We start from the raw sequence: 15,431 nt of genomic DNA, 5'->3' as shown, positions 1-15,431 counted from the left end.
ATAAATTACGCTAAATTAGGCTCTCGGAGCGGGGGAACTAGATGATCGGACCGCGGTCCCACTGACTGTTAATCACATTTTTATCCGTTTACCGTATTCAGCTCGTTGCAGATCGGATGAACTGTGACGAAATGAAACGTTTCGTTAGCCATGTTTCTATCCTCTGTGATACTTTTACAGAATTATAGTGGCAATAGTGCCTCAGAATATCACTATTCCATGGCTAAATATTTAGCCATGCACTTTTCTTTGGTCAAGATAAAATCATGGAATAAACAATAATTGTGCGAGGCGTCGTGAACGGTTCGGATAGAACACGTTCTATGTGATAACCATGTTTAGCGGCAATATTGTATGGCGTACGCGCCAAACAGAATTCTCTTAATGGCGTACGATTCGACAGCCGCGTGCGTGTGAACACTGATAACACCGGTCACCGGTTAGGTTAGCGCGCACTGCGGGACTCGGCGTTCTGATTTTGAACAGTCACGCACTTGGTGTGCTATCGGTCAGTCCGGTGTAGTTGTGTTTTAACAATTGACGGTTGTTCTCCGCCGGTTCTCCTTTATTATTTCATTTACACCATACTTTGTGTTATACATATTTTTTGTAACTCGCCCACCATTTTTAATTTCTTACCTAATCGGCGGAGAATAAGCTACTGAAATCGCGGCTGCCTCCATCCATCGCAGTTTTTATAATTATCAACTACCATCGCAGCTCTAAGGTAACTATGCGAACACAGTACGCCATTAGCGTGAACTACTGTACATCCCACTATCCGTGTAGTCGGCCGCCATTTATGATCTTAACGTATTGGACAATAACGACAGTACGTTGTGTAACGTTTCTTTTTGGATTGTTGTATGGTTTTATTAACACCGTTTCACTACTTGTAACTTATTGGACTAGACTCCTGGAATTAATTTGTAACGCTATCGGCCATTTTTTTTTTGCATTTCCTCACCACAAGTCGCGTGTTTTTTTGTTCGATCAATTTTTGAATTTTTTACTTGTGCCAAAAAAATAGGTAAGGTATTTGATTTTTCCAAGAATGTGTGTTTTGCACTTTTATTATTAATATTTGTATTTTGTACGATATAATTAGGTTAGTAGGTATTCAAGTCTGTTATTTTTATAGATAGGTATATACAGTGGTGTATTGGTAAATATTTATTAATATATTTATGGGTTTACGCACTAACGAAATAAGTATACTCAATATAAATAGTTCTCGCTGGACATAATACTAGAAAAAATTAACTTTTTCTCTTGTATTATGTTCATAACTATTAACCTGTAATGTCTTACTATACAATTTAATGTATTGTATGTGCTGTTACTCGTATTAGCCAATAATAATCGAGTTAATTTAGGAGGAGGGTATCCCCGTAAAATTATATTTTACATTAGGTATAAGTCAAAAATCTAAAATCTGCTGACAAGTATAAGGTATCCACATAAGTATATCCACGTATCCGTACCAATACACCATAGGTATATATTGTCAATGTTGAAGTCATGATTTCTACTTGAGTATTTGTTATGCTAGCAGTCATGGGCGCCCGCAAGAAATTTATTTGGGAGAAGCAAAATGAAATCAAACACTAAAAAGTATATTAAATAAAAGCTGAACTTTCCTATAAATAAAAATAAGTAAAAATAATAAATAGCTAGTCTATGATAATAGGAGTGTGCAAATTTTGGTAGTCACGATAAAACCGTAGTCTCGTATAACAGGAAAGAACCATTTTGGTAGTCTTAGATAACAGGATTGTGATGTCAAAAAACAAGGTAGTCTCGTATTACAGGAAAGTACCTTGAATGTATAAATTATGTTTACCAAAATCAAAGTATTAATGAAATGCCCCGTTATGCCACCCCCTCCCCCCAAACGCCTATGCTTGCAGCTATTTATCACTCTCAAATGCCAACTCCAGTGTTTTTTTTTAACCAATTATAAAATGTATTTTCTATGTTTTTAGAGCAATATCCATTTTAAAAAATAACTAGTAGCCAGTTGGTATTCAATTTTTTCAGTAAGTGAACTTCTATAATTTTTTATAATAATATTTATGTAATTTGTATATTTTAGGTATGTCTAGTAGAGGTATTCATAAAAATGAATTAAGAAAAATTATGATATTCAGACCAAACTGGTCTGAATTTCAAAATTTCAGTCAATATGTGGATTACATGGAAAGTCAGGGAGCTCATAGAGCTGGTATCGCCAAAGTATGTTATTTTACCAATATTTATTATAAAGCTTATTATTTTTTCAAATTTTCAAAATTACTTATATTTAAAAACGTTTTTATATAGGTTATTCCACCACCAGAATGGATCCCTAGGAAAGAGAGCTATTATAGTGATGATATAATGAGTATGCTTATCCCTGCACCAATCTGTCAAGTAATTAATTTATGATTTTAAATTTAAATTTTGTGTTACTTTTTGTTAACTTAACTTGCTTGATGACCAACTCTTAAAAATTCCATTAGTTCAACTACCACCAGACTATTTATGTATGGTGTAAATTTCTCATTAGTTTCGCAACAAATGTTTATAAATATTCCCCGTAATGGTCATACTTTTCCTCCATTATATTTTCTTTTTCAAAACATAGTCCAATAAATTACTATCTTTTTTTGATATAACTACCTCTAATATAATTATATAAATTTACTAATGTATCATAATTGATTCATAGTCAGTCAATTGTTTTTCAAAAAATGTAATTTACATCATTTCTGAGTCCAATCATACATAAACCTTAACACGTTGACTGCCGGTGGTTATACAACTGTTAACGTATAAGCCATCCATAATTTTTATTATCATTCCGAAAATGTGTTATATGATATTTTTATAAATTTTTATGGGGATTTAACAGTTTGTTTTACATATGAACAAATGTCATATAAAGGTAATAGATCATTTAAAACATATTTTTTTCTTTTACACCATGCTTACACACACATGATAATAAACCAAGTGCCAAATTCCACTATTTATATAAGAAATGTACATTATTTTGGTAGCCCGGTGGTTATAAAAATGACTGCCAGCGGTCATGTGGCAATAAATGTGTTAATTAAAAAAGAAAAACAATTTTTATTTATATAGTGTTGTAAACTTAGAGTGGTAGTAAGGTAGTGACAAACTGCTTATCTATTTATTTATACTAATCATGTTATTTTAGGATGTCCGAGGTAAAACAGGGGTATTTCAACAACTTAACATTCAAAAGAAAGCTATGACAGTAGCACAGTATAAACGAATGGCCGAGTCAGATGAATATAAAGCACCATACTATTTTGACTATGCAGATCTTGAAAGAAAATATTGGAAAAATATAGTTTATAAATGTCCAATATATGGTGCAGATGTGTCAGGAAGTATTACTGATAAAGATGTTGAAGTGAGTGTTCAATATATAGGAATATTTCTAAATTTATATTTAATTAAAAAAATTCATGTATTCTTAATTTAAGGTATGGAATATTAATAAACTGGGCACAGTATTAGATTATGTCAATCAGGATTACGGAATTAAAATTGATGGGGTCAATACAGCCTATCTATATTTCGGAATGTGGAAAACGTCATTTTCATGGCACACTGAAGATATGGATTTATACAGTATAAATTATATTCACGAAGGAAGCCCAAAGTCATGGTAACTTTTATATGCTTTATCCTAAGTGATTTTTATTATATGCATTAAATTTTTTAAGGTATGCAATACCACCTGAATATGGACGGCGATTTGAAAGAGTTGCTAATGGGTTTTTTTCCGCAGACTTTTCCATATGTCCTGCATATCTTAGACATAAAATGTCTATTATATCGCCACAGTTATTAAATACTCACAATGTTCCATTTGACAAGGTAAAAGATTGTAAATACAAAATGTTGTTAAAATATTCTAATTGTTTCTTTATAATTTTTTTAGATAACACAAGAGAAAGGAGAATTTATTATAACATTTCCATATGGGTATCATGCCGGATTTAACCATGGGTTTAATATGGCTGAATCCACTAATTTTGCATCGCCCCGTTGGGTAGAGTATGGAAAAAGGGCTACACTGTGTCATTGTTGTAAGGACACAGTGAAAATTGATATGGACACATTTGTAAGGAGATTACAACCTGAAAAATATGAAGACTGGCTCAATGGTAAAGATATTGGTTGCCATCCAGAAGACCCTTCTCGTAAGTTCGCAGTACGTGTGCATTAACTTATTTTATAGCTTAATTTTTTTGAGAGAAAATTAATTTTGGACTTCAGTATTAAAATGTAAATAATTAAATAATTGTTATTGAGAGCTCTCTGCTCAAAAAGCTTTATATATATATTTATGATAGTACAAATTATCAATATTAATCAAAATCAGATTTTTATTGTTACTAAATTCTATTTTTCATTAAATAAATTAGTATCATGTACATGTATATTTATTCAATATCTTCAATAAGTGAATTGAAAAAAAACCTTTGTAAAATTATTAATTTATTATTATTTTTATTATCTTAAGAATGGCTACAAGCTTTGATTTTATATTTTTAGTATAAGGTATTTTTAATTATTAGTTAAGTTATGTGATATAATATGTAATTTTTTTTTTATATTTTATAAAATTATACTTATAGAAAATAGTAGGTAATACAGATAATTATTTTTATGTACCAATTATAGGATATTTTATTCTTATATATGTAGAATAATTCCTTCTGTTTTCTATAGTTAATATCACTTACAAATCATATAATACTGTATTTAGATCTAATAACTTGTTATACATTTGGTTAGACAGAATATAATGTTGAAGACAGATTTTTATTCATTAACAAGTAGATTTTAGTTGATTAACTTAGCTAGAATGCTCAAATGTATTTAATTATGAATCTTTTTTAGTCATTATACTTTATAATAAATACTACACAGCCTCCACGCTAAGCATGCAGTTATTGGCATTTCCTAATTTCACTAGTTGTTGTCTCTGACTTTCTGTTGCCCTTAACAGCTAATCGAAGAATAAAAATGAAATAATATAGTCAAGCTCTTAAAATTACAATAACTTTTATTTTTATAACAAAATTGTCATATAACTTACACATTTGAATATGTACATAGTAGTTTATTAATAAACTCATACTTAGACATAAAATCTTTATATTGATTGATATTTAAATGAACATTAAAAAAAAAAAATTAATACTGTTTCTCACAAGGTATCAAATATGCTTAAAATAAAGCAAACTGCAGTACTCTTAATATTTTATATTAACTTTCCAATTAATGGTCCTTTTAAATACAATTGAAAATGTCAAAAAAGTAAAAGTTTATTATTCAAACCATGTACCACAGGTTTTAATATACTTTTTAATCTAAAAGTGTAACATTTAAAGTATTAATTTAAGTAATTAATAGTTTTAAATGTTTGTTCATTTTAAATATCATGTATTTTTATCAAACTTATTTTTACCATAACTTACACTAGAAAAAATTTATACTTCTTTACTTTCGGAATTATTTTATGTGTCCTCAAACGGATAAATATAAAAAATAAAATGTTTTATTTCATGTCATGGGCTGTGATTCTAACTACCATTTTATTATAATTATTTTTAAATTCTCATAATTAGCGTTTTTATAATTATAATATTAAAATTTTGATCTCTGATAAAAAAACAAGACTGTCTTAATTTTTAGAGTTTTATATCAATATTTTTTGTAATAGGCTTTATACTAATAACAGAGCATTACAGTAGTTCACACGGTTTTTAACAAACGTTATGCCACATTTATATTAATGTATAAGACAAACCAAGTGTACAAAAAGCATAGTTATAGCAAACCACTCTACTCACCAAGACGTTCTGTCTATTAGTATAGCTCACTTAAGATTATGTTTTTAATTAAATTTAACTACACTAAATATAAGAAATTAATATCATTGTTAAATATTGGAGGCAATTAATGATTTAATATGTTCTTAATATGACTTGTTATTTGTTTTAATTTTTATGAACATGATTTAATATTTATTATTTTTTTTTTTCAACTAGTTGTATTGATGTAAATGTATTTATTTTTATTCAACATGTTTTCTTTTTAATATTTAACAGTGTTGGAGGTGTAGACACAAAAGACTATTAATGCATATAATTTATTTGTATGTAATTTTAATTTGTAATTGATGTTTATGTATGTATTAACATCAACATATCTAAGATTTTTAGCACAAAATTTGTTCATATGTGATATTAATATATATTATATTAGAATGATTTGTAATTTTAAAAGGATTTATCATTTATTAAATTCGTTACATGCATTATTTATGACATGATAACAATAAGCCAATTTGATATGTGCATTTAAATTAACTTACAGACAGATTCAAATTTAATACTTATATTTTTGTTATTTTATTTAGTTAGTTTTAAAAATTCAAATAATTATTCTGAGACATAAGTGTTTAAAAATTTAAAAAACTATCCTTTGTGGGGGGCTATATAACTTTTTGCATAATTTTAGACAATAATGTTAAAAGCATTGATGGATTGAAATTTTATTACCTATATAAAAAGAGAATGTTAGTATACTATTTATTTTCTCTTTGACCTATGTAGTTTGTACATCATGGCAAATTTGTGATCGTGGAACCAATCTTATGTTAGTTTAAATATTAAAATTAGTTAACCTATTATCAAACTTAAATGAAAGAATATTATCAAGAACACGTAATCTTAAAATGATCATAACTGGTTATGGTTACATGTATGAATATTAATAAAATCTTGAGGTTCCTTAGATGAATAACGATACAGAATTGGTTCTGCTGAATTTAAATGTTCTGTTATTCATTATTCTTGTAAGATACTAAGTATATCCAATGAAATCTTATTTTTTAGTTAAACAAATAAATTATAAATTTTTTACTTAAAAAACTTTTTATAACAAAAATATATTAAGCCTTAGAATACATGAACAATGCACAAAATATTTATATAAATATTTTAACAGATATAACTCTTAATTTGTACTACTCTACTACAGATATAGTTTCGTTCATTTTTTTTTTTTAAGAAAAGTTAGTTGTTAAAAAATGATTTAATTATGTTACATGTAAACCATAGGAGTATTAATCTTATATTTATGCATTTAATTTATCAACCACACCAGTAGTTCTAAACGAGGGTGCTATCACGCCCTTGGGGGCATTTCGGTCTATCCGGGAGGGAGGCGATAATTTTGAAGGGGGCGCTGGGGGCGGTGAGCTTTTTCAAACTCGGAGATTAAAAATAATATAAATTTTCAATATCATATACCTACTAACACTACGAGTAATTGAACGTGAAATCAGAATAGTTGTAATTGAATACGCCATACAACGTCTACGGCATGTTATCTAATCGAATTTTATGTGTCAATGGGAAACGTCTTGTTTATTATAGTAAATGAATAACTGATGAATAAATAAATATATACGAAGAGAATTTGATTTTGCATGAAGGAGGGGAGGTGTTAGCAGTTAGTTATTAGTTTTATTACAATAAAGGGGCATTGAACCAAAAAAGGTTAAAAACCACTGAACTATACCTTTCACGGTTAAAGCATTATAAACTATAATATTTTATATTTAATTGGGCAATGTTGATTATCAAGTTATCATGACTATGGTTTGACTTCTTTTTACATTAATATTAATAGTGATAGTTATATGTTGATCTTTTGAAAATTTACAATTAACTACCTACAATAAATGTTTTATATACTTTAGTAAACAAATAAGTTTATGAACGATAAATGTTATTACCTTGAAATAATTTAAGCAAAAATATATAAATCTAGAAAACTTTAAATTTGTTTTATAACAATTAAGCAATATTATTATTAAAAAAATTATAATTATTTATATTTTTTTATTATATTTGATATAAATGATATAATATTTAAGTTATATATACACTTAACTTTCTTTTGCTACTATATTAAATCTCAATAAATATTTTAATACTATTTTAATTGTATATACATTTTTTTTTTACCTGACTAATAGAAAACAATTTATTACGAATTAGAAATATTCAATCCAATATCGCTAACATAATATCTTTGAGGGTTCTACAATAAGGTCATTTGTCACTTTTGCTGATTCATAAAGTTGTATTAAATAATAATATTAAGCAAGTGGTACTACTAAGATTTTACTGTTTTTATAAGAGTGATTTTGATCAGTGATCACAGATTATTATATTAAGACATTAACTCCTATTAAATTATGATATACAGTTTGCTGTGCAAAATGGTAAACTTAATTATTTTAGTTTATTACTTTATTAGGTACTATTAACGTATCTTATGGCAACTTCTCTTCTGTATCAGAAAACTATTTCGCTCCAAATTTGAAATTAAGTGTATTGTATGCCATTAAAACTTGGAGTAATATTTGAATATAAACACTAACGTAGTCTTGATTGTACTGCTGAAGCAAAAATTGTACGCCATTTACATTCAATTTTAATAACAATTTCCGCAGCTAAGAAATATTAAGGACATAACTAATTTTCCATTTGTTTTATTTTTGAAATTGAAATAATTTTTTATTTACAAAAAATAGTACTCATTAAATATCAAATATAACTGTATTAATCAATCCAATTTTGAAGGAAATTAAAATTCGAGGGGTGAATTTTTTCATTCAATAGGAGTTGATACACAGATATTATAATAGGTACTATTAAAAATTAAAATAAGATTATTTAAATGTAATTTTAGTGTAAAATTATTAATTTTTCTAGACGTTATTTAAATCTACTTCTCAGTTCTCAACCATGTGATTATAGAGACTTCTCCTTTATCTACTAAAGAGAGTTAGAACTAGAACTAGCTACTAGAATATAATAATTACTCACATCAGCCTACCATGTGAGTAATACATAAATAATCAAAGTAAATACAGGATAATATAATACGAGTAAACTGCTCATTGCGTAAATAAAAAAGGAAGATACTGGAAATGTTCAGCTGAAGAGTGAACCATGGAGGTTTCGAGGCCGAGCGGGTTTGATCGCTTAATGAGGTGCCGTATAGAGTCTATAGTTCTATACTATAGAACAAGGTGAATGTAACACATCAATAAACTTGATGTATAAGTATAATAGGTAATAAATAACAATATTGCGTGAAATAAGCCGAATATCATACGAACAGTAGGATCAACTATGCCAAAAGGTTTGAAATATTTTATGGAGGAACTTCTAGTAATTCCTATGGCCTAACGAATTATTAAGGATTTCCGCCTCGAGTACTGCGCATAGCGGTCTACCGACGAGAAAATAACAAAGAGTAATACACTTTAAATCATTCAGATCATTTAAAGAAGAGGTAAGAGGTCTAGAATTTTGAATTGATTTTATCCTACATAAAACAGCGGAAAATTCTTCCAAGGATAACACCTACAGGTTTCCTACTACGTAAACTAATAGGAACTTAGTCGAACTATAGGCAGGAAGTATCGAACTGAGTCCCAACATAAGCAGTCAAGGGGTTTATCTAATTTAAAACAACAACAAATAATTAATTGAATAAGGTTCAATGAGAATTTATAAATAATTGACCAAATATAAAATAGTTTACTTATAATCTAAGCATTCTAAGCTATTGAAACATAAAATACTGACTAACCAAACAAAGTTTAATGAGCGGTTAAAAAATAATTAAGCTAATATAAAATAATAATTAAAAGTTAACTGAAAAAAAATAAAATAAAGAACAAACCAAATAAAGTGCAATAAACATTAAGAAATAATTAACCAACATAACATAACAATTAAATTAATTGACTATTGAGCTGATAATAAATTGTCAAATTAGATAATAATAATTAATTAATGTATCACCAACTAATCACCTAATAGTATGATAATAGAATAAATTAATAAAACTGTCCAAAGACAAAACAATATAATATCGATAAACAAAATATAAACTGATTACAATACAGATTGATAATTAATAATAATTAATTAACCGCACAACAAGTAATACCCTAATATAGTACAGTATACATTAGAATGGATGTCCCAAAGAAAAAAACAAGTTAAGAACTAATAGAACTATTAATCAAATAAAAATAATACAAAATGTAGGTAAAGGAATTCGACATTGATAGATAATTAGAATATTAAAACTAACTGTAGTAAAAAAATGTAATAGTTATAAAATACTGTTTAATATCAAAAGGCACCTTAATCCTAACATTAGTCAAATATAAGAGGATAATAAGTAATAATAATTTATTATTTAATGATTCATATTAGCGTGTGCAGTACCCCTAAGGAATGTACCAAACAAGATACGAGTTGTGCTCACAATCATAACTTAAATTGATAATAAATAACATCAAATTATGTAGTTATATTGAATTATTGATATTAAGCCTAAAATATGAATGTACAAAAAGATACTACCTTAATGACACCTGAACTAATGATATTATGTAATTATTCTATTATTCTAAGTAGGTAGGTACCAAGATATGTGCTCGGTGCCGGTGGTTTTTTGAACATCTCCCTACCAACATGTATTATAAATATAAAAACTTTAAAATTTTCATAATTCACAATGATAATATCATTATATCAATAAAAGTATAATATGTCATTTTCTAGATAATATTTTTACCTATAAATTTGACAATAAGTAAATTTATTCTAATATTGAAGCTAACATCACAAAATGTGTTTTTCTAAACGCAAATTTGTTAATTTTTTATGAATTTATGATGTACGAGTTATTATTGTTACGTTAGTAATACAGAGACAACACTGCGGATATGGCGTCCTCTTAAGGTCCTTTTAATTAGGTACTACTATTTTTCATCACTATCTACACATTCTACACTAAAACTTTTCGAAAAATAATTTTATCACAATACATCTAAAAAACCTATATTTTTCTTTTTATTTCACTTCCTACTTTAAAAAGTGCTTAATATATCTTGTATATTCACATAATGACAAACGTATAAAATACATTAATATTTATATATCAAATATGTATTATAGTATTATTATAAAAATTTAATAAAGTTTATTTAAATGTTAAAAACAAAATCACACATCTTTTTCTTGCTTGTTGAGTACCAAATAAATGAATAGCTAAAAAGTCAAATTTAACTAGCCACATGGACATGGTGAACGATTATTCATTATTGATATTCGATAATAATAACTCGATCGCTTTTGTAACCAAGAGAATATTTTCCTATATGTTTATAAATTTAATTTTATTTCACCGAAAATAAGCGACGTACCTATTAATTATAAATAATAACAACATCGCAACCACTGTCAATATAATATATTCCCGGGACTAACCACGGACATCGTTATCCATATTTTTTATTGTGTTTTATTTATAATATATAGAATATTGTAAAATAATGTATAATAATAAATACAACGTGATAAAGTACAGTATGTACTTTTTATTATATTATACAATATTTTCTAAATTATCAGACATATAAGTACGTAACATAAAAAAAAATATATATATATTATTTAGTAATAACTAATAAGCGTCCTAGACAATTATCTATCCTAGTCACTTCCTAAAAAGAGGAAAATATATCCATTGCGATATGACTTTGATCGTCCGGTATGCGTTCACATTTGTCTGTTACGACGTAAGTTTGTGACAGGTGCCAAAACAAGATGTCGGTAAAACGTTTCGTGGAAATAGTAAATACCACCCAACACTTTTCGCGAACTACAACCCGTTCGTTTTGTATACGGTCGGTACCGACGGGTGTTGAACGCAGAACGATTTAAAATTAAAATCCGTGAACATAAATACGTAATGTTTTCCAAACAGGACCGCTCGTCGGATAAACGCCGAAGGTAATCGCTAATCAATAACGATATTGTCGATATTATTGTTTGCCACGATACCGTGATGGTGCTGCGACGAACGAGTTTATCAGTACGTTTTTTCTCGAGACGTGGACAGTGTTCGTTACGAGGTCCTATATTCTCAAAGTCCTAACCTAACGTACCTACTACGGTTCCATAAGATCAAAGCGATCGTACACAAAACTAGCATAGTATAGTGGCATCAATCGCCCTAACCGGCCTAAGCATTAAAACGTATATATAAATAGCCTAACCGAGAGTCAATGTCTCACAATTATTATTGACGAACGAATACAACTAAAAATAACTACTAGTGAATACTGGTGCGTACCTATGTCTTCGAGTGTCTAATCGTTACACTGAACAAAATATATAATTTTATCTTAAAAATCAATAATAATTACTATTTTATACTTATAAATATTATTGCTTGATATACAAACATTAAAAAAATATAAATAGATAAAATGTTAAGTCCGAAAAAATAATACAATAGAATATGGAAGAATTGGAAATCCACTGTGTAGATATAGTTACCTATTTATATGACGACCAAATATAAAAATTTAAAAAAAGTACATTTTAAAACTTAGCTCCTTCTCTGTCGTAATTGCCCAATGCGTAACCCATATTTCCATAAATCATCTCCTTCTATAAAAATTGTTTTTTTTTTCATCTGATTACTCTATTTATTTTATTATTATTATTTATTATCAATTATAAAAAACAAATTATTTGAAATTATAATGTCAACTCATTTAGTGTGTTGTCTTTATGATGAAAATACTTTGATTGTTATTCGTTATTCAAATCATTTTAAATAATAACTGAAAATTTGAAACCTAAGTAAAGTAATAAACTCAATAAAATATATACTTCTTATTACATTCTTATTATATTGCTGCGTGCCTACGTTATCCATTTAAAAATTGAAAATTCTAATTTATTTTTTATATGTTTATTTTTATTTAATTTATTAACAATTTAAATGTACTTGTATATTGGCTATATTGCTCTTATATTATTTACTATTTATTATATTTAAAATTTTTAAAATTATATTTTTACTAAAGTTTAAATATTTAAAATGTTCTAATATTACGTATAACAACAGGTAATATTCAAAAATATTCATGTTTAATATCTCCAGACCTCTAAACCAGTCTAAGCCAGCGTTTTTATCTGGAACGGTCGCGATTGCTTTGATTGGGGGTCGTATATATATCATACGATTGTCTATTTTTCTTTGTGTTTAAGATTTAACAAATAATAAAAATATAAATTCTATGTATTACTGTATTATGTAGTTGATTTAATATTAAATATTTAGATGTATGACGGAATAAATTCATTATAATATTATATTATATATATATATTGAGATCACGTAATTCACAAGTGTAAACAATATTTACCCTTTTTCGCGAATATCGTTTAATTGGAACTATATAAGTATTATATAAGTCAGTGATGCCCAACCTTTTTTGTTCAGCGTACCACTTTGGTAAACAATCATCTTTGAACGAGCCATCAAATAAAAAAGTACAATGATCGGTATTCAACATAATATGAAAAAAAAATTGATTTTTAAATTTGTGACGGGCCACACAGAATACTTTCGCGGGCGGCGGTTGGGCACCACTGATATAAGTCATAAGTGCAAGTTGATAAATATGCCATTTAGATACTATATAATGTATAATTACGAGGTATCTACACATCGTGGTACTTACTGCAGGCTGCAGGCTATCCTCCTTGAACTAGCTATCGCGCGTGTAATGTGACAAAAGTTATTCGATGTGTTCATACGTTTTTAATTGTATTTAAATCAAATTTTAATCATTTGACATTTCATAATTCATATAACTTACTTACTTAGTAAAAAATTCTAACTTTTGAATTAGGCGGTAAAGTTGTGCTATGGTTATGGTTGGTATAACTAATATATAGTATAACTGTTTAGTATTTGTACATCGATCATTTCATATGGTTATATTTGAATTACTAGTTTATATAGTTGCAATAACTATAAAGTAAGTTGGTTTGACTATAATTGTTCAACTAATTCATTTTAGTATTTTTAACTAAACATATTGTTTGACACAACTACAATATTTATTATACCAACTAGAAACTATATCCAACTATTTACTATACCAACTAATTTTTTTTTCCGTGTAGGTCAAAAATTATAAAACACCGATTTACAAAATGAACCTTTTCATTCAAAATTTGGCTTTCCCAACGATATAATACTTTTATTTTTCAAATTTAATATAGATAGGAGGGAGGGTCAAGAAGTGATTGACCATATGGCATATTTTATATCTTTTTTGGGGGGTCGCGACTCGCGAGACAAATAGGTTAAGAAATGCTCGTCTAAATGACTTAATTCGTACATCGTGCATATGTATATGTGTGTAATATATTATATTTAAAAAAGGTATTCAAATATTGAAATATCTATAGTATAAATGTATGTATTTACTTAGATTAATTATTACATAAATAATAGACATAGACCTCGCATAGAAGTCAGCTGCAACGGAATGCCATTGTGATAAACTTAACTTTTGTCTTTTGAGTTTTGACACGTTTACCTATTAAGGCTATTATATTTGTATTCTGCAGGAAGCCATCAACTTCTGAAACATTAAAATAAATGCTTGAATACTTGATTGTCATAAGTTAACGGTTCGTGTACGGGAAAACAATGACCGGATATACGTTGATGTAGTGTGGAGTGTAGACCCATATTATGCGAGCTATCTAGCCGAAGATATTATTATGCTCAAAAAACTAAGGTTTTAGACAACGTTTTAAATTCTAAGCTGAGTGATGAATGTATTGATTTTACAATGATGTGTGTGTATTTTTTGTGTTTGTATACACAATATGAACTTAAAAAGTTGATAAAATAACTTGAATCATCAACTTAAAAAGTATGATAGACTATGGTATCTTGTATTTATGGTAACAAACTTCCAAACTAGATCTAATTTAAACTTTGGAGAAGACAAAATCAAACAAAATGTATTTGATTTTTATATGGAGTAATATAAATACGAATAACCTCAGTCCTTATAGGTACTTGAAATTTTCACCAAATATTTATGTTAGCGTTTTCTAGACATGATATTAAACTATTAAATTTCGTTTTTTTTTATAAATGTTGATATAATGTTATGAACATCTAGGAAGAAATACTTTTAATACGAAGTGTTTTTCATAATTTGTTAATTTACCAATTAACAAATGTTTAAAATATACATTGTCACAATATTTTTATAATAATTTATTAGATATAGAATTTTAATAAAAATTTTGAAACTTCAAAAACATTTAAATTATTTTGTAGTTAGAAATCCATTAAAAATTTTCTTTTTATGTATTCTATAAGATTGATTATAAGTTTTTCTAATTCTAATAAATATAGGTAATTACATTAATTTTTTATGAGTGAAGTTCAATTTTTTATAACACGGATATTCACCCGTAAAA

At 27.3% G+C, this 15,431-nt stretch overlaps 1 protein-coding gene across 1 annotated transcript; it reads left to right on the top strand.

The window, feature by feature from the left end:
* Nucleotides 1-482: 482 nt before the first annotated feature.
* LOC113559786 (probable lysine-specific demethylase 4B) lies at nucleotides 483-4,350 on the top strand. The gene is made up of 8 exons (XM_026965540.1): nucleotides 483-727; nucleotides 1,986-2,039; nucleotides 2,096-2,235; nucleotides 2,323-2,412; nucleotides 3,203-3,421; nucleotides 3,495-3,679; nucleotides 3,738-3,891; nucleotides 3,956-4,350. The coding sequence occupies exons 3-8, from the start codon at nucleotides 2,098-2,100 to the stop codon at nucleotides 4,241-4,243; spliced, it is 1,074 nt and encodes a 357-aa protein (XP_026821341.1). The 5' UTR covers nucleotides 483-727; nucleotides 1,986-2,039; nucleotides 2,096-2,097; the 3' UTR covers nucleotides 4,244-4,350.
* The last annotated feature ends 11,081 nt before the right edge of the window (nucleotides 4,351-15,431 follow it).

This window comes from Rhopalosiphum maidis, chromosome 3, assembly GCF_003676215.2.
Source record: "Rhopalosiphum maidis isolate BTI-1 chromosome 3, ASM367621v3, whole genome shotgun sequence".
NCBI lineage: Eukaryota > Metazoa > Arthropoda > Insecta > Hemiptera > Aphididae > Rhopalosiphum > Rhopalosiphum maidis.
The sequence above is the reverse complement of the archived record's forward strand: the minus strand, read 5'-3'. Positions and strand labels throughout refer to the sequence as shown.